Source organism: Momordica charantia (genome assembly GCF_013281855.1).
Source record: "Momordica charantia cultivar OHB3-1 chromosome 5 unlocalized genomic scaffold, Mcharantia_2.0 BLBB01000005.1, whole genome shotgun sequence".
NCBI classification, from domain to species: Eukaryota; Viridiplantae; Streptophyta; class Magnoliopsida; order Cucurbitales; family Cucurbitaceae; genus Momordica; species Momordica charantia.
In genome coordinates, this window is record NW_028275163.1 from 21,506,165 (window position 1) to 21,527,918 (window position 21,754).

The 21,754-nt window shown below is 32.1% G+C and overlaps 1 protein-coding gene and 1 long non-coding RNA gene across 4 annotated transcripts; one reads left to right on the plus strand and one right to left on the minus strand.

Moving 5' to 3' along the window:
- Window positions 1–965: 965 nt before the first annotated feature.
- On the minus strand, window positions 966–7,810 carry LOC111019387 (uncharacterized). Of its 3 annotated transcripts, XR_002602542.2 has the most exons (3): window positions 6,049–7,720; window positions 3,830–4,867; window positions 966–3,604 (listed from the first exon to the last, which is right to left on the minus strand). It is a non-coding gene; the product is annotated as an uncharacterized LOC111019387 (long non-coding RNA). The 3 variants fall into 3 exon arrangements; XR_015790925.1 differs by having other exon boundaries at window positions 966–4,867; window positions 7,590–7,810; XR_015790924.1 differs by having other exon boundaries at window positions 966–4,867; window positions 6,049–7,810.
- Window positions 7,811–15,549: 7,739 nt separating this feature from the next.
- LOC111019358 (calcium-dependent protein kinase 20) lies at window positions 15,550–21,096 on the plus strand. Its single transcript, XM_022295729.2, has 7 exons — window positions 15,550–17,064; window positions 18,103–18,246; window positions 18,372–18,524; window positions 19,081–19,196; window positions 19,562–19,729; window positions 20,385–20,609; window positions 20,727–21,096. Exons 1-7 carry the CDS (start codon window positions 16,188–16,190, stop codon window positions 20,796–20,798), a joined length of 1,755 nt encoding a protein of 584 aa, XP_022151421.1. The 5' UTR covers window positions 15,550–16,187; the 3' UTR covers window positions 20,799–21,096.
- The last annotated feature ends 658 nt before the right edge of the window (window positions 21,097–21,754 follow it).

Sequence of the window (21,754 nt, forward strand, 5' to 3'; positions counted from 1 at the left end):
TAAAAAAAAGTTGTTTATTTATTACTCTAATTCATGTTTTTTTAAAATACTTTTGAAATTGTTGCTAAATCTCAAAAATTAAAAACTAGCTTTTAGAAAAAAAAAAATTCTTAGTTTTTGAAATTGGACTATGACTTAGAACTTTGTTGAAGTTAGTGAGTAAATGTAAAAGGTAGAAATTGCAATATTAATTCAAAATCTAAGATTTACTCACTAATTTCAACAAAATATGTTGGTGAAAGTTTGATAAATTGATTTATCTCGCCTTTAGGGGTAAAAATTTAAACTTTCCTTTGACTTTTTACCTAATACTTTATATTTCAATTTTAGCTCCTTTATTTTTATAAGAAAATAATATAATATTTTCAATAAGGAAAAAACTTGGCGTAGTTAAATAATGAGTTATCATTGTCGCTGAATTATGTTCATGTTGGAAATAGATAATAACCAACTATGTTATTTGTACCTCTATGAGTTGAATAGTTAAATATTCAATTCACCGCTATTTTATTTGAAATATTATATTCTTAATAAAATTGATACATATATTTGAGAAATATACTCTAAATTATAAAAAAATATCATTGATATACCGTAGTCCGTGGGTTTCAATTACATTCCTATCTTTTCAAAAATTTTGTTTCAACATTTGAACTATTAAGTTGTCCAAATAGAACCATTTGTTCATCCATGAAGTCACCATTGCCTGTATTTATCTACAATAACACAATCATCTTTCTCGATGTTGTTGATATATTCCTTGACATTTTTCATAGCCTAAACCTAAGTTTTGTACATTGATTGTGAGAATTGTCTAAATTTTTACTCTTCGGTTGTGAAAAAGAAGTAAAGTATCTCTCTCAAATCCTAAACAGCTAAGCTGCATCAAGTTACTAGGCCGTTAAAATCTCATATCGATTTTAATGAAAGAAGCTCCCTAATAATATTAAAGTTTAGAATGAAACTTTTGAAACAGCAAGGTCATATCTATATTGAATCCTCATGCACAGTTTTCTTTTCCAAGAATTAGAACCCACTTCAACAATCCCATGTTAAAAGGAATATATATTAAGGTCGAAATCGGCATCATCGGCAATCCCATGGATCTCGCGTTGGTCTCGTCGTGTTTTTCGCCATAAATCGCGATCCTTCCTCGTAGTCGTGCTTCGCCATTGGTCCCGCCATCCATCAACGCCATCCGTGCCTTAGACGTTCCAACATTTTGAGGTAACCATTTATGTTAAGACGTCCAACATTATTAGGCAATGATTTAATATCGAGGCATCCAACATTTTTTAAGCAACTGGTTACATTGAGGCATCCAACGTGTCGTTTATCTTGGGACATCCCACATTTTGAGGTATCCACTTATCTTCGGGCATTAAACATTTTGTGGCATTCATTTATATCGAAGCATCCAACATTTTGAGACACCCATGTGTATCAAAGAATCCAACATTTTGAGGCATGTCGTTTAGAGGCACTCAACATTCTAAAAGCATCCATTTACATCTTGACATCCAACATTTCACACAACCATTTATGATAGGCATCCAACATTTTAAGACTAACTGTTTATATCAAGACATCCAACATTTTGAGTCAACCGTTTACAACATGTAAACGTGTACTGTTTATATCATGACATCCAACATTTTGAGCTAACTGTTTATATCGGAGCATCCAACTTTTGAGGCATCTATTTCTATCATGGCATCCAACATTTTTGGGGCATATATTTATATCAAGCCATCCAACATTTTTAGGCATTCTTATATCAGAGCATCCAACATTTTGGGGCATTCTTTTATATCAGGGCATCCAACATTTTGGAGGCACCCAATTATATTGGGGCATCCAACATTTTAAGACACCTAACCTGTTTATATCGCGATATCTAACATTTTGAGAAAGTCATTTATATCGAGGTATCCAATATTTTGAGACAACCATTTATGTCGAGGAAGAATCAATAGTCGGAGATAAATCGATAAATCAAGAAAACCAATATTTGATGGCTACTATTATACCAAGGCAACTATTTGAGGCAATTATTCTATCAAGCCAACCAATATTTGGAAAAAAAAACATTATTATCAAAGGCAAGAAATATTTGAAGAACATTATTTTAATAGCAACCATCACATTTGAAAGAAACAGACAACCAAATTTTCAAGGTAGCAGTTATATCGAGACAAGAATTATATCAAATGGACAAATATTTTTAAGAGTAATCGTTATATCAAAGCAATCATAAAAATAGAGTAATTGAAGAGAAAAATGAATGAAAGAGAGACAGTAATGTTAGAAAATAAAATAAAGCAAAAAATTTAACCAACCTTGGGCTTAGAGATCTAGAGAAACAACCATTTGTTTAAAAAAAAAAAAAAAAAAGAGAGCGCTTTCTACGCTAACGATAATTTTGGTTAAAGTTGATAATTCATTTGCGGAGAATTTAGGATGTGTTTGAAAGGATGAAATCACTTTACCATTGTCAAAATTATTTTCTCTTTCATTGATCATATTTGAAAAATTAAAAAATCGATTTTAGAAAAACTTAAAATCACTTTAAATTAATTCTTAAAGTATCACTTAATTTTTTTTTTCAAAATCACTAGAAAAAATCACTAATTCTACTGTCATCCCACCCCTTGGCCCTAAAAGGTGAAGAAGGATGGACTTCAACCAAAAAAAGTCATATAATAGACCTCTCAAACTTAAGAGAGAGGAATTGATGAGGTATGATGCCTGAAAGCAAGAAGGGCGAGATAAAAGGACTTCAATTGCTACGTAGGAAAAACATAACAAATTTGTGAGGGTATAAGCATAACTTTTAAAAGCCGAAAATTAAAAACAAAATTGTTATCGAACAAGGCAGATTTGCACAAGAAACATAAAGAGAATAAATGATATGGTAGAACCTGAGACAGTTTGTATGTAATTGTCCATAGGCAGCCCCTTAACATCCTCATTAGTTGCATCATCTTTCCAATCTGCAATGTTTTCTTTTATGGTGGCTGTAAATGCACTTAAAGCAAAGTTCAATGTACATGAAATAAAATTCACATATTTATGTCTGTACTATACTATTCAATCACATTGAGCTAGCAGAAACAGCTTAGGATTAAGAATAAAATACCAATCAAATTTTCCCTGCCAATTTCTTTTGTTAAACACAAAATTGTTACTATAAAAGTTCAACGAATAACAAATATCATATCTTTTGTTATTATAGCATGAGCATCAGACTGATATAAAATAATGTCAAATAGTACTAATTACCAAAAATCACCCTTGGAACAAATTCCACCTATAAAATGGTGAAACTTGTGGTTATCACATATGATAATCCTATATCAGAGGTGGTAAAATCAAATCTAAAAAACGAATGACAATTCAGATTCATAAGTGAGGTATAAGATACATAAAGAGAGAATAAATGATATGGTAGAACCATGGCAGTTTGTGGTAATATTTAGCAGCATTTGCTAGTCCAAAGTCGAAAGGCAGCCTCTTATTCTCATTAGTTGCATCATCTTTCCCATTTGCAATGTTTTTTTTTTATGGTTGCTGTAAATACACTCGAAGCACAGTGATATTTGTCCTACGGATATGAAAAAAATTCACATGTTTCATCCGGAAAAATGAAGCAGAAAAAATGTCATGCACTATACTCGATAGTAATTAATGTTTATTCATCCAGACAGAGAAATATTGAGCATTATATTGAGGATTCTCCTGATCATGTTTGTAACAGCTGAGTTCAAAAAGAGAAGGGAAAGCATTGACAGCGCAATATGATTCCTGGATACGGAGAAAAACACAGTACCTTTCCCACAATCGCAAGCCTTGCGGTAATTTGTCGAGAGCCAGAATAGTCTCCACCACATCTTGGGTCTCAATAAACACAAGTTTATGCTGCATTCTTTCCTGAGGAGACGTATTCAACTGTAACCAAGCCAAATATGAGTATTGTCACCTTTAATATGCCAGTTTAATTCCAACTGTTTATAATCCCATCCATATATGTTAACTGACAAAGAAACATACTATCCCATCAGGAAGTCACCATCTCAAGCAAGAGCCTGCTATAATTCCTTTTACTACACCAAGATCGCTTCTCAAATCAAATTTAGTTTTTACTCGGAGCTGGTCCCTAGAGTAACAAAACAAACAATGGCCAGTTTGTTTTGGGACAATCCCCTTCAAATTTTGGGAAAACAAAAAAGGATCATTCATAGCACCATTAATTGACGTTTCCCTCGTTGTAGTGCTCACCCTCTCCATTCAGTCCATCATTTCATAACAGCATAAAATTTGAAAAAACAAAATGTAGCTACTCCCCATTCAATTCGTTCTACAAACATTTTCGGTGCAGCCTGTATTCTTACTCATTTTGTATGCTTCGTTTAGTAGACACTGGTCTACAAAACATAAGTAAACCGAGTCATTCTTAAAAACACATGGTATGAGAGTCATAGCATAATCCAACAAGCTATATCTCCACATTTATAGCATACGTGTCCGTAGAAGCGCAGTTTCAAGAATTTAAGAAAAAATACATCCCAAAGCAATAATGATGGTCAGTAACAGAACATCCACTACTTCAAAGAGGTAAGAAATTTTTTTTCCCATTTGAAGAAAGTGATATTTTTTTTAGGAGTTTTCTTACCATTTTTTCCCACTGTTATAAAATATCATCATGTAACTTTTTTTCCCACAATCTAATTGTCAGACGGTTGCAGAAAGTCATGGGACAAGCATTCTACAGAAAGTTTAACCTTATTGCTGACCAAATTTTGAGCCAAAAGTTTCACCTTCGTTGAGGCAACTTCCTTCTAAGCTGCAACCAGGATTCCGAGGTAACCTATATTTATCATGACAACCAATTACAAGACAACAAAGGCAACATTGTATCGTGATTGTCAATGTTTCAAAGAAACATATTTATATAATGGCAACCTATCTTTTGAAACAATCATTTATGAAAGATTTATATATCAAGGCAACAATATTTGGAGGTAATCGATTACATAGGGATAACCTATATTGAAACAACCAATGTTTGAGGCAACATACTTGGTCACCAATATTTTCAAGGAACCAATTTTTGGAGGCAATTATTTACACAGAGGCAACCAACAATTTTGTATCATTCATATGGAGGCAGCCAATCATTTGAGAACCATTTTTATCGAGGAAACCTATATTAAAACCACCAATATTTTGAGGCAACCAATATATCAAAGGAGCAGTTGGGAATGTTATATATTGAGGTAACCAATCAATCAAAGCAAGGATTTATATTTAGGCATCCAATATTTTGGGGCAATCATTTCAAAGTATCCAAGATTTTGAGTTAACCGGTTCCTATATTCTTTAGGTAAACGTTTACGCAGGGGCATCAAACATTTTTAAGGCAACTGTTTACATCAAGACATCAACATTTGTTAGGCAACCATTTACATCGAGCATCCTACAATTTTTACGAAATCATTTACATTGAGGCATCCAACATTTTTTTGGAAACTTATTATATGGAAGCATCCAACATTTGAGGTAACTGATTATCTCAAAGCATCCATCATTTAAACGCCAATCGAGGCATCCATTTTTATAAAAGCATCCAACATTTTGAGGAATCCTTTTCTATCTGGGCATCCAATATTTTGAAGCATCCATTTATGTCGGGGCAATTCAACATTTTGAGACATTTGGTAAATATTGGGCATCCAACATTTTGAGGCACTATTGAAGAATCCAAAATTTTAAGGCATCAATTTATATTGGAGCATCCAAAGCTTTTAGGCATCGAGGAATCAAACATTTCAAGGCATCTGTTTATATCAGGGCCTAAAAAATTTTGAGGTATCTGTTCATATTAAAACATCCAACATTTTAAAGCAACCAATTATATAGGGGCTTCCAACTTCTTGCAAACATTTATGTTAAGGCATCAAAAAGTTTTGGGCAACCGTTTAATATCAAGGCATTCAATGTTCTTTTGGAAACAATTTACATCAAGACATCCAACATTTAAATGCTTACCGTTTATATCAGACCAACAATTTGAGGCATCCATATATATACCGGGACATCCAACATTTTGAGGCATCCGTTTATATCGGGGCATCAAACATTTTGAGGCATCCGTTTATACCGGGGCATCCAACATTTCGAGGCATCCGTTTTATATCGGGGCATCCAACATTTCGAGGCATCCGTTTTATATCGGGACATACAACATCCGTTTATATCGCGGCATCCAACATTTTGAGACATCCGGTTATATCGGGACATCCAACATTTTGAGGCATCCGTTTATATCGGGACATCCAACATTTTGAGGCATCCGTTTATATCGGGACATCCAACATTTTGAGGCATCCGTTTATACGGAGGCATCCAACATTTTGAGGCATCCGTTTTATATCGGGGCATCCAACATTTTGAGGCATCCGTTTATATATCGGGGCATAAAGATCTAAGATTTTCTTTTGTTTTGAGAAACAAAGCAAGTAGGAAAATAAAATTAAACAAAAAATGTAAAAGATATTAGTTTAAAAGGTCGAACGAGATAGAAAACGAAATTTAGTAACATATCGAAATCCAAAAACAAAATATGCGTTAAAATTTAGATTCTAGAAGAAACGGGAATGAAAGAAAATAAAACCCAGTAAAATCAATGACTTCGTAAAACTGTTATGAGAAACAAGTGTGAAATAGTTGGTTTCCAATCTGAAAATATTACAAAAAAGGAAAAAAAAAAGAAGTAAACAATGTTTCGAGATTAATTCACAGGCCATAAGTTGATGTCACTCCTCCAGTACATGACGGAAAATCAAGCAAGCCTTGTGAAGAAGTACTAAAGCGATGCAAAAGATAAACGAAGAGAAGAACAAGTAGAATAAGTCACAATAGCAACCAAAATATCCACAAAATTTCTGGATACATGAAAACTACAAATCCCTTCACACGTGAAAAAAAATGTAAATTGAAACAAAAAACGTGCACCATGTCTCCTGTTAGAAATATTAGGGCTAGGACAAATAAAATTTTTAGGTGATGATGGCATTGATTGAAGAGAAGGCTGATCTGAGGGGAGTTAAATGAGTAAGGAGGAGGAGGAAAACAGAAGAGGAAACAAACTCGATTTGTTGGTTCCGATTTATCGATCTCGATCGATCGATTTGGGGGTTTGGTTCGATCGATCGATTTGGGGGTTCCGATTCGATCGATCGATTTGGGGGTTCCGATTCGATCGACCGATTTGTGAGTTCCGATTCGATCAATCGATTTGTTCGATTTATGGGTTCCGATTCGATCGATCCACCGATTCGATTTATGGGTTCCGATTCGATCGATCGATCGATTCGTGGGTCCGATTCGATCAATTTCTGCACATCATGATGGTAAGCAATTTGTGTATAGGATCCGAAAGGGTAGAATTTCATATGAGTATCGATGTTTTTTACAAATAAAGAACAATCTCGGTTTACTCGGTTCGATTCCGAAGGGGAAAACAATCATACAATACAACGACAAGAGGTCTGGAACTCCTAAGATATCAAGGGGATCGAGAAGAGCACCTGATATGAAGGGAGAACGAAGATCGAAGCAGAGCAATGGGCAGGCGCGGGATCGAGACTAGGGTTTGAGAGATGGAAGAAAGTTTAAAGAAACTGGATCTGGGCTCTGTATTGGGCCGGCCGATGGGCTAGAGATTAAGAGCCCAGATTATGGCATTCTTGAAATAAAAGTTTCATCGTAAATTTTTATAATTAATATATAAAAATACAGGGACGAAGGATTCAACCTCCCATCCCTCCTAGGAAACAAGCAAAGATGTCTTAATGATTGAATTAAGTTCAATTTCACATCATTATTTCTATTATTCACAATAATTAAAAAAATCATAATTTAATTAATTTCAAAAGTTTATAATAAGTCTTTTAACTTTTTGATTTTTTTTAGTACAACATGTAAGAGTGGAGGATCGAACTCACAACGTCTTGGTTTAAGATATATGTCAATTATCGCTGAATCATGTTCGTTTGACTTTCAATTTTAAATTATATATATAAATGTGGGAGGGAGATTTGAACCTCTAATCTCTAAGAAATTAACAAAATTCCTTAATGACTAAGCTATGCTCATTTTAACATAATTATTTTTTTTATACAAGACATAATTATCTATTTAGTTTGCAATAATGGAAAGTTTTTTTTATTCATTATATAATTAGCTTCAAAAGTCTATAATATCTTTTGAATGTGTAAAAAATGTCAGACTCTAACTATGTCACATTTATGACAAGTTATCTTAATTATTAAATTAATAAAATTAACAAATGTATCAAATAGTCTAATAACAACAATATGTAAGTATGGAAATTCAAACTCGCTGTTTATTAATCGGGATATATCTCTTAATAAGTGAGCTAAGTTTAGATTAGTATCTTGACATGTGATAAACTAATAAGTTTATGAATTAATTATGTGTCAATAAAATTTAACAATTTTAAAATTTAAAATTTTAAAGATTAAAGTATTTTCTGTTCTTTTAATCTTCTTTTTTTGTTAAGGAAAATAAATTAAGGATCAAATGTTGCATTTTTTTGTTTTATTTTAAATAAAAAATAAATTTAATTCAATGTCATAATTTAATCATGTAAATAAAATTAGCATATCATTATCAATAAGGTGAGTGGAGATATATTTTAAATTTAATTAAATGTCATGTAAATAAAATTAGTATATCATTATTAACAGAGTGAGTGAAGATATATTTTAAATTTGCATCTAAAATAAATTTGCATTCTCTGAGATAATATGTAATAAAAAAAGTAGATTAACTTTCCACATCATTGGATCGGTTGAATGACCTTTAAAATATTAACTTTTTTTTTTCTTTAAGTCAATATTTTGAAGGAAGAAATAGTTTAAATAAACAAAACGACATGCATATTTCATATCCTACAAAGGAATTTTTTTTTCTTTTTTTACTGAGAAATCATATTTGCTTAAAATATATTCGTGCAAAACAATTTGTTTATTTATTATCTCTCAAACCATTATTAAGAAAAATAGAGGGAGATTCTCTTTGCTTCATCTTTTTTTTCTTCATAATCTTCGAAGCACTTAGACAACAATAATCTATTTGACTCATACCCTCATTTATTGTACTAAAAAAACATTATTTAATCGTTAAAACAATATAATCTTTAAAAGTTCGAACCATCTCCCACATGTTGTATAAAAAAATAATAATAATAAATAATTATAGCGTCATTTATTTTAAAATTAATGGTTAAGAATAAATGGGGAAGAGTTTTATATTCAAACTTTTCACATTCTTCCCCTACTGGTTTTAGGAATGTGTTTAAATTATTAGTTAGAATGTATATTTGAACTTTTACTTTAAAAATTATTTAATTATTAAAATGAAAATAATAAATAATAAATTTTGAAAGTAATGTTGAGATACTCGTAAATGAACGGGAGGTAGTTTAAGCTTCATTATTGCTAATAAGCAAATATTTTCCTATTATGATCCGCTACTCAAACAATGCATTAATAAACAATCGCTTAAATGAAATAAATATATAATCTACATCTACATCTATATCTATAATATATATAAAAGTACAGATGTAGAAATGGAAAAAATATCTTTCAATAATATTACCCTTCATTTTAATAAATACCACTATATGTCCTTTTACTAATCCCTATAACAGGAGGTTTTGTTTCTGTCTTTTGATTTTTGATTTTAAATTTTTTACCATTTAAAATTATTTTTCAATTTTATTTGATTTTGCATTTAAAATATTAGAATATGAAAAAATTTATGATTTAATAGCATTTAATTATAGGTAATTGATATGATATGTACTCCTATATCACCCGCACATGTTACAGACTAGTGTATTTTTTTTTTTTTTTTTACATGTTAAACGTTATTTTTGACACCGACATGTAAACGTGTTACAGACTAGTGTATTTAAAAATTAAAACTTAAATAAAGGAGCCAAATCACGAGTGGGAGTAGATGATTTTAAATAAAAAAATCATTTAATATAGACCATTTAAACGTTATTTTTGAAAATAAGGACAAAATTGTCCAAACAAAATTTCTTCTTCATGCTTATATATATGTGTGTATTATATTATATTATAGATAATTACAGCAACGAGAGATCTAAGAGATGATAATAGGGTCTTAGAGATGGAAATAATTTTTATATATTTTAAAAATAATTTATCTTAATATCTTTTTTTAATTTTTATTTCACTCATGTGGGAAAAAAAAATTAAAGTAAGAAAAAGTTAAAGGAAAATATGAAAATTTGGCCAACGGAATCACGGAACTGATCTTCGACTTCCATACCAAACAATTATCATATACAACCAGTGATAGTGAACCTGTAAATAAACGAAACGGATCCGCCGGAACACGGCCGGAGCTACGACGGCAAGCCGGCGGATACGAATTCCTCACCGGAAAACGATGCGACGACGGCGACGGAGGAGGTTCGGTTTCCGGTGAGGCGTTGAACGAAGATCTTGAACTCCTCAGGCCGGACGTGGATAATCTTCGGCGATCGGAGGTACACGATGACCGGAGACCGGCGATTCGCCGTCGATTTCTTGAGGATCTTGACGGAGGCTCCGTTCACCGTCAACGGCGGCGGCCTTGGACCGCGCAATTGCAACTGGTTCCTCGCGGCGGCGGAGCTCATTGTTTCTGGAAATCGCGCGCTAGGGTTTGGGAATTTGGTTAGATTTCTTCTACGTGATCTTCTTCTTTAATTTGCTCTAATGAATTAATTAGGAACGTAAGTGAATTGAGTTTAAATAGAAATAATTAATCTATTCTCTCTCTCTCTCTCATTAAATAAAATATGATTTTAGTACCAAGTCAATTACCTTTTGGTTGCTAAAATTGCTTGGTCATTTTGCAAGATTTCTAGAGAAAGAAAAAAGAAGAGTTTAGGTAAGAAAAATATTGATTATGCAATAATAGAAGATTTCACCATTTCTTTTTTGCCTACTTGACCTTCCAAAACTTAACAAATTTCTTCTGCTTTCATTGAGCTTTGATTCCTCCTGTCACGGCAGAGGATCAAACTTGACGTTCTTGTTTATTTTCTAGTTTATAGTTTTTAAATTATTAGAGAATCTAAACATTTTGCAACTAACTAGGTTTATTGTTTATCATTTTTTGAAACATTCTGTAATAAAAAATTTCTTATTATTTTTTTTTTCTCATTTCCAATTATGATTGTTTTATTATAATGAGGATGGAGCAATGCAATTAATTTTTTTCTTTATTAAAAATAAGAAACATACATAAGAAACAGGAACGACTTTATAACTAAACAGACCCTAAAATAGCAACATATACTTATATATAAATGGGTAAATTACGATTTGGTTCATATGGCTTTCTGTATATATATAGTTTTTACGTATGATTATAAAAGTTATATTTTAGTCATTATGGTTTGAGCTTAATTTTGATTTGGTCTCATAGTTTGTTTAAACCTCACAAAGCATATCTAAATTACAATTTCTTCTATTCTTTTGTTGTCGCCTTAAAACCCTAAAACGACCAATTACACAATTAGCCAAATAGGGAAAAAAAATACTACAAATATAGTTACAACATGGATGATTTATAAGATTTAACTAAACTATAAAGACTGTGAGCCTCATGGTACTCAATAGAAATTTTGAAACTATGTCTAGAGACCAAATTTGTAATTTGACCTATAAAGAAATCAATATTAAGTTTCAAAATTAAGGGTAAAAAAGAACGTCTAATAAAAATTCAGCTACAAAAACCATATATTTAAACCAAATCAAATAAACTATTTAAAAAGATATTGAAAAAGTCAACCTTGAATCCTTGATTGATTTATTTTTTATTTTTTATACTTACATGTTTGAAACCAACATGTTGTTAATTTTTATATATTTTTCTAATTCTTACTCAGCTGATCTCCTAATTAAAAAAAAAAAAACTATCTAGATAACGTTTGTTTATTTTGTGGCCAATAATATACCCAAATAAATATAACAAACGAGGAAACTTAAAAAAGAAGAATTATTTTATTTTATTAGTTTATTATTATTATTATTATTTTTGCATGGTCGGGGATTCGGGGATGGTGAAACAAACATGGAAGAAAAGGCCAAACAAATCCTGTGCTTTGAATTGGTCTTTTCGAAAATTTTTAAAATATATTTTAGTTTGCCGGCTGACGGCCTATAAAATGTTAATTTTTAATCTTTATTTTAATTAAACTTTTTAAAAACGTCGGGGTTAAAATCGAAAATACTTGTGGAATATATTCAAGGTCTTAAACAATGATGGAAATGTTAAAAGATTTTAATTTTATAAAAATATCGATAATATATCTACGTCAACAAATATTTTTTAAAAAAATTACAAAGATAAAAAATTCATAATTAAATTAACAAATAAATTTTTTATACTTTCTAAATAATTCAAGAACCGTTAATTTTTAATATTATGTTCATACTATTGATTTGATATTTTTTATTTTGTCGATTTTTTATAATATTGTATAGAAATGTTGAAAAATCCCTCCTATTATTGTAAATCAATTGACATTAAAATATCCATAGAATCTAATGAAAATTAAAATTTGAAAAATGGGAATCAAATAGTGATATAAATTTCTTATTTCTAAACTTAGCATTTGAAATTTTTATTGAAATTTATATTTTATTTTGGTGTTTAAATTTTTAAACTTATTATAGTTTAGACTCTAAATTTTGAAGTGCATAGTATTCTAGTATTTTCACATGTATTTGGTTTTTAAAATTCTGTGTAAACAAATTGGTTTTTAGTATTATAACGTATTGAGATGGTGTTCGAACTCACAATTATAATCTATGGTTGAACATATATGTCAATTATCGCAGAACTATGCTTGCTTTGACGTGTAAAAAATTGTTCGTTGTTTGTGTTGATTAATTAATAATTTCCATAAAAATTTGGATGTCTTTTGAGGAGGTTTTTTTAGGTACGTTAAATGTTGGGACGAGGGATGGAACTTCCGACCTTGAAGAAATGAGTCAGGTGTCTTAAATGCGGAGTCATGTTCATGTTGGCTTTGAGGAGGGCTTCTTTCACACTCCTCTAATTAAATAATTCAAAATAATACTTGTAGTATATTAAAGAGTTACCATCAAATTCAATATCATAAATTTGTAATATCCAGGCTTAAATACTATCTTGGTTTTGATATTTTTATCTTTATCTTATTTTAGTCATTGTACTTTTAAAATGATCATTTTGATATTCGAACGGTAAATTTTTGTTCACTCTAGCCATTGTATTTCTAAAACATTTGCTTTGTCTTTGTACTTTTACTTTCAAAAAATGAGCAATTTGATCCATATTTGCAAAATTTTAGCACATTAACTTTTTAATACAGATTTATGATTACTTTTCAAGAAATTTAGTGAGTAAAGTATGGTATTAATATTATGATAGAAAGAAATGAGATCAAAATGAAAATGAATAAAAAAAATTATTTACAGAAATCAAAATTAAACCATAGACTAGAATGAAAACAAAATAAATAAAAGTCAAAGTGCACCTACCAAATTAGTATAGTAACAAAACTAGAATTTAATCCTATTTATAATAATTATAAAATCCAACGAGTGAGATTTTTTAAAATATAAAATAATAATATATGTGGATAGTAAACGAGCAGTTTAAGGAGGGTCCAAGTACTCGATAGCTCTATTAAGACAATGAATATGTTCTATATTTCTATAATAATGTTATCAATTTTAGTTTTAAAATTTTAGACCTTTCAATATAATAATGTTTCCAAATTTATGATTAGAAACATAATTACTGATTGAGCCTCAATCTCTCCAACAAATCTTTAATCAAATGAAAATACGTAAATACGTGCATGTCAATTCAGACGAATATCGGATGAAACTTCCCTTACAACAACGGTTACTTTTATCTCTTATAAATATCCTAGTCATGGTGGTGTAAGGGTGGGCGAAAAGTTATCTTTTATTTAAAACTAATTTCTCCAGTTATTGGATGGTGACAAAATCTTCGAAGTGCTAACTCGGTGTCATATCTTGTAGTATTCTCGAAGATTTATTGTGACTATCGAAATATTTTTCGGTATGAACAATTACCATGAAATATATTTTGATAATAGGGGGTAATATGACATTGGGATTTTTATTTTCAAACTTAATGTCTCAAATTAATAAGAGGCTTAAAACTATTAATTTACTAAAAGAAGTAGTGAATTTAAAAGAAATACAAAACTGTCCTATTAGTTTGGTTTATTGCTCAGGTATAAGTTGTGATTTTGAAAATCCACTATTTTCTTTAGAAAATAAAATCCAATATTTATATCATCTGCAGAACACTTAAAATATTTTTATTTTTCTCTAAGAGTTTAAAAAGACTGATATGAAATTTAATAAATCATATTAGTCAAAGTTTCTACTGGAAGAACTAAATTGAAAATTTCATGAAAGTTTGGGGTGAATTAATATTCTAAAAGTTAAAATACTAGGTAAAACAGAATTATAGTTTAATCTTAATTTGTTTATTCTATTTTGTTTAAACTTTCAAATATTATGTTATATTTTTTAAACTTTGCATACGATCCAGGGTAATGTTTGTCATTAATTTTCTTGGTGCATTAAATAATGAAATATGGGCTTAAAAAAACTCAAATTCAAATTCAAATAAAATAAATTTCACTCTACAGACATAAATTTAATATGTATTTCTAAAAACGTCACATTTTTTATTTTTATTTATTCAAATATACCATAATTATGATGGGGTGTTTTATGTTATATTTAATTTTGATTATGATTTTATTTCAAAAAAACAAAATTCTGATTATGATTTGAAATTATGTTTTTTTTTGTTATACCATTACGAAATTTTTGTTATATTTGAAAATACATCATTTATTTTAAGTCATTTACTAAAATGCCTCATTAAGGAAGAAAGAAAACTTACAATACATTTATACATAGCATAAATTTAACATGAATTTCAAAAAGTATGTAATTGATCAAATACCTTATAGAGACTAAACTAAAATATGGAAAAGTTAGGACTATTTGAAAGTTGAACCAAAATATAACGAATTCGAGTATGATTCCGTGGATAAAATATCCCTTTGAGACAACGAATCCCTCCACACCTCCATATTTATATAATATTGTTCAATTTAGATATAAACCCTAATAATTTTATCTTTAATATTATCCACATTTGTTGAACTAAAAAAAATACAAAAATAAAACATGTGTAGAAGTTGAGGGATCAGAATGCATAGAATTTAATTATCCCAGACCATTTTTTAGTACAATATGGTGGTGAATACATAATTTGAAAGGAAAAAAGCAAGTATAATAAAACTTTTAAAAGTTAACCAAAATTATAATTAAATCTAATAATAATAATAAAAACAATAATAGAAAAAAATGTTAAATTCTAAAACAATGCAAAGTGACATGGGGGGCTTCAATGAAAGCACCATACCATGCAAGAACCGTCGATGATGGAGGATTCTGAGCGATAATTTCTCTCTTTATTCTCTCTTTGTCGCACGAAGCTGGGACGTCGATCGATTGAGGAGCTTCCAACGCTTAATCGTTGACGATGATGATCAATTTCTCAGAATTTCATCAATTATGCCTTCTCCACTTGGTTACCTGTCTCGCTAATTCAACGTTTTCCTTTCACTTTCCTTTGTTTTCTTCCATTTTCTTTTCCTCTTCCTCCTCCTTTCGTCCTTCTCCTTCATGTTTTTCTGGAATTTCTATCTCATTCTGATTCATACCACATCTTGTTTAGTCTCTGTTTATTGTATTGCGATCGAATTTGAGATTTCAGAGGACGTTTTTGGGCGTATTGCGTGAATTGGATTGCATTCATATTGGAGGCTATTTGCCGTTTTTGTTTTTGTGTTTTTTGGCGAATCGATCGAGCTTCTGTGATCCTTGAGTTGAAGACATTATTGGTTGTTTGATCTAATTTGGGAGCTTCGGGTTAAATGCTCTGGTTCCTTTCATGGGATTATCGGAGATCAATTCGCGAGTTGGGATTCAGAGGATGGAAATTATGTCGAGGACTTAGAGTTTGCTAAATTGATGGGGAACACATGTGTAGGACCAAATCTGGGCAATAATGGATTCTTGAAATCTGTTACGGCCGCAGTATGGCCGAGCCGGCCACCGGAGGAAAGACTTCCTCCGCCCAAGGATGGAACTGAGAGCAGAAGTAAGACAAATTCGGGTTCTGATTCTTCCAAAAATGCCGATGCTCCCAAAGATTCAGATCCTCCAAGTGATGTTCAAAATACGCCACCTGAAACGGTGAAAATTAGTACCGATGCACACAGAGCAGTGGAGCGCGAGATGTCGTCTAGAGTGATTAAAGATGAAACTAGGGCTCCAGAGGGTGCGAAATCGAAGAAGGCCACTCATATCAAGAGATTATCGAGCGCAGGACTTCAAATTGATTCCGTATTAGGGCGAAAAACCGATAACATAAAGGATCACTACACATTGGGGCGGAAGCTAGGGCAAGGGCAGTTCGGAACCACGTTTCTCTGTGTGGAGAAGGCGACGGGAAAAGAAACTGCCTGCAAATCCATTGCGAAAAGGAAATTGACCACGAAAGAGGATGTGGAGGATGTTAGAAGAGAGATTCAGATAATGCACCATTTAGCAGGCCATCCCAATGTGATACAAATTGTGGGGGCTTATGAGGACGCTGTGGCAGTTCATGTTGTAATGGAACTTTGTGCGGGTGGGGAATTGTTTGATAGGATTATACAGAGGGGCCACTATACAGAGAGAAAAGCGGCTGAATTAGCTAGAATCATAGTCGGTGTCGTCGAAGCATGCCATTCTTTGGGTGTTATGCATCGGGATTTAAAACCAGAGAATTTTCTTTTCATCAACCAACAAGAGGAGTCACCACTTAAGACCATCGATTTTGGGCTCTCCATGTTCTTTAGGCCAGGTAACATCTTTCAACAGATTCTTTTGGTTTGCTGAAATAGTTTCCTCCAAATCACCCATCCTAAGCTTTGTTATTTTAGGTATGCTAAAACATTTAGTAGCACTTAAAAAGTTCTAATTTAATCCGTTATGTTTTAACCTTTTTCGTATATCATTTAAATGGGTTAATGTAAAACTAATTGAATATTAATTTAGTTGCCATATTAAAGTATCACGGATAAAACTAAAAAAAAAATGTTAAAGTCACCAATGAATGTTAAAGTAACCATCATTGGTGGTTCATTGATCCAAATGAAATAAGATTAATTAAGAGGGAATAAGTTCAACCTATGATGACCACCTACCTGAATTAGTAATTTCTATGTGTTTTCCGGCACCAAATGTTGTAGGATTAGACGGTTGTCCCGTAAAATTACTCTCGGACATTCACAGATATCAAAAAAAAAAAAAGTTAAAGGGTGGAGAACTAAATTTAAACTATAGAAACTCAATTGAAAAAACACCCAAACATTATAGACTATATTTAAATCTTACTTAGGTTGGTTTTGTTTGAATTCTACCACTAAAAGCAAATGGGTACCGAGGGGCATAAGACCTATTACTAGTAATTTTGTTAGTCAGCACGTGGTGATGATGATTGACCTTGTCCAGCTTACTTGATGCAGCCAATCTGTTGATCTAGAAATCACAGGCCGGCAGGCAGTATGTTGTTTAAAATAATATGCATTTAATTAGTGTATCTTTCTTTTTTTATGTATCATGGTTTTTCAAATAATTCGAATGACTGCATGTATAGAGAAGCTTGCATTATCTTTCGGTTATACTGTCTAAAGGGACATGGGGTATTGTTTCTGACGATCAAACAAAATGGTTAGGATCATGTATAGGCAACCCGTGACGGAAGAGTTGTGTTGATTTTAGATTGTTGCCCATGGTTAGCTAGCTACGTTTAAGAAGAAATCTAGTCAACGAGAGGTCTATTTGTTAACATCTCCAATTCTATTTCTTTTTGGTCTGACTGGAAATAGTTTCTTCTCAGGTGAAACTTTCACAGATGTGGTTGGTAGCCCTTATTATGTGGCCCCAGAAGTATTGCGGAAGCATTATGGGCCAGAGTGTGATGTATGGAGTGCTGGGGTAATCATTTATATTTTACTAAGTGGCGTGCCTCCGTTCTGGGACGGTGAGTTTCTGGATTAAAAAATCATAGCTTTTCGGAATTTTCAGCCATAAATTGTTTTTATAGGAATTAACCAACTTTATGTACATACCTTATGTAATAAAGTTCTTATGGTGTATGGTGACCAGAGACGGAGCAAGGAATCTTTGAGCAGGTTTTGAAAGGTGACCTTGACTTTATATCAGAACCATGGCCTAGTATATCCGGGGACGCTAAAGATCTAGTGCGGAGAATGCTCGTCAGAGATCCCAAAAAAAGGCTGACAGCCCACGAAGTCCTTTGTAAGTTTATACCTCTGGTGCATGCATTCACGGTTTTCAGTCTCGCAATAGGTCCACACTGACGTGATGGGTTTGAAAAGCAAAATCAAATTCTAGAAATTACTTGGGTATAGGGAAGCATAAAAAGAAAAATGTAAAATGAAAATATAGGCTAAATTCTTTTTATTGAATCTGCAATATTAAGTGAAGGATCAAATTCATTCTGTGGCTTATTTACTTTATCCATTGCTTCAAAATAAGACGTCGATGGGATCTAGCTGGAAGATTGGGTAACTTTTTCATCCCCTCATACAGTCCATTTGTGGGTATAAAATGGTTATAATTGACAGTCCCCATGCGTATCAGCCTAAGAGACTCTTGAAACTTCTTGTCATGCTCACAACATGTCTATGGTTTGGAGTATGAGATTGCCATTTTTCATGTTTTTCTCATGAAATTTGACTGTTAAGTTGTTAACAATGCTGTTGTTGCCTAGGATAGAAGTTTGCTTATCTTAACATACCTCAATGTCAGTATGTTTAATTAGCTTTCTAATAGGGCCTTTGTGATTTTGCAGGCCACCCATGGGTAAAATCTGATGGAGTTGCTCCTGACAAACCTCTTGATTCAGCTGTTCTAAGTCGTTTGAATCAATTCTCTGCCATGAACAGGCTCAAGAAAATAGCAATTAGAGTGAGTGTTCATCATCTTACTCTGATTCACATATCCAGTAAACCATCAACTAGCATGTATTGCAGTGTTGCATGTGCAGCTATCAAATACATTTTATACGAACATAAAAAATGCATTTTACCATGTGAAATGGTTTTGATGAACCAACTATTTAGTGTTTATGCAAATGTTACCTTGACGAATAGTTTGTGATTTGGTTGGTTGATTGCTCAAGGTCCTGTCTGAAAATTATTGTTATCCTTTTTTTTTTTTTAACAAGAAACGAATATATCTCAAAGATACAAACTCCCGAAGGTTATTGTTATACTTAGGCATATTCTTAATTCTGGTGAGAGGGCTTTACTCAACCTGTTGTTTATTTGTAGGTTATTGCAGAAAGTCTTTCTGAAGAGGAAATTGCTGGCCTCAAGGAGATGTTTAAGATGATAGACACAGACAACAGTGGTCAAATAACTCTTGAGGAATTGAAGCAAGGTTTGGAAAGAGTGGGTGCTAATCTTCAGGATTCTGAAATTAGTGGGTTAATGCAAGCAGTAAGTGATTCTATCTTGTCCCAGGACAAATTTATCTCTCTTTCTAACTTCATTCGATAACAAACAGAAGTTTATTTTTCGGATTCCACTTGATTACGTTTGATTTACTAGTCAAAAACTCAAGCTTCCGTTTAGATTTGGGAAAATGTGACACCTTTTAGTCCCTATCTGCTATATGGAAATGCATTACAGCTAGGCCAAGCTGGCTTGTAAGGGGCAATCTAAGAATAGTGAATGAGAAAGATGGATTTTAAATGGGCTCGTTTGTGGCATTGTCGGTGGAATGAATCGAGAAATTAAAAGCTTCAAAAGCTAGTAGTGTCCGATATGGTTGCACATGTATTTTGATTGCACGTACATTTGAAAGAACACGCAGTGCGGTTTTAATATCATTGACAATTTAAAGACACAATTTGAACGATTATCATATCAATGCTAATATTAAACTATCGTATAGTATCCTCCAAAAATTGAGAAACATATTTTGGCTGCAGAATTATAACGCCTATTTCTTCTATTGTTTCTAGTGAGATAAATTATTCATGGTTCATTCCAGCTTCGTGGAAGTCATAATTATTATCACTGAACCAAATGCTACTGAGTACCCGGGTTCCCAAGTTTTGTTTTTAAATATTATTTCAATTCAATATTTCAGGCAGATGTCGATAACAGTGGTACCATAGAATATGGCGAGTTTGTTGCAGCAATGCTCCATTTAAACAAGATTCAGAAAGAGGACCATCTCTTTGCTGCCTTCTCGTACTTTGACAAAGATGGGAGTGGATACATCACACAGGACGAGCTCCAACAAGCTTGCGAAAAGTTTGGTTTGGCAGACATCCGCTTAGAAGATATAATGCGTGAAGTTGACCAGGATAATGTAATTGTTGCCTTAGTTATTATTTATTCTCATTGGCTTCCTTTCTTGTTTGAATGACTGTGAAATCTAAAAGGGTTATCTCCCATTATAATCATCATGCCTTTGATCTATTTTCAGGATGGTCGAATAGATTACAGTGAGTTTGTGGCTATGATGCAAGACACTGGTTTTGGCCGGCAGGGATTGTAAAGCTGCATGACGACTGGAATTAGGGAAGCCTTAAGGCTTTAACTATTAACATGCCTAATTCCGGTTCCCAACCAAGAAGACAATTATATTTATTTTCTGGCCAGTAGGCCCAATACATGTTATTTCTACAGTTAGAAGTTGAAATTAATGCTATTTGTAAAGATGACAGGCTTCAGAGGGAGAGAGTTAGTTTCTTGTTTATGTTATTGTTTTTTCTTGTCCATATCAATTTGTTTTCTATTGAGAAATTAATTTGGAATAGATCCCAAGTCTGTTAATTGAAAAATTCTTATCATTATTTAATTCTTGTTCTTTGTTTACTGTGGTTCTGGGGCTCTATTCTATTCTTCTACAAGGACTACTCTGCTAAGTAACTCTTGTATATCTTTGCTGATGACATGATACTGATTGTGGTGATCTGAACATGTGACTTAAGAATTACTGCTGCCCTGCCTCATGGAGGTTCTTCACGTAAGTTCTCTTTAAGTAGAGCATATCTTCTGATATATTGAGCATGATTTTCTTTTCTTTTCTTTTTTTTGCAGGGCGGATGTGGCAGTTGTTGGTGCCTGGTGGTTAGAAATGCTAGAATCTTTTCTTGTTTATTGAACGTCTGGATGGGAATGATTGAAAGCCTGGAATATAATGAAAGGTTAAATTACAAGTTTGATTCTCAAACTTTCAAGCTTGTGTTCATTTAGTCCTTATACTTTAAAGTATCTAATAGGTTGGTTTCTTAACTTTTAAGGTTGTGTCTATTAAATTTCTCTTACATTAAATTTTTTTTAACACTCTTGAACTTTATTTTAGGTGCCTTTTGATAACTTTGTGGGTTCAAAACTTACATTGCATGCTAATTGTAATATTTTAGAATTATGTTGCGGTTGATTCTATGTTAGGTTTATGCATTTATTAGTATAAGTAGTAAACTGATCGAGTTCATGATGTTGACTCAT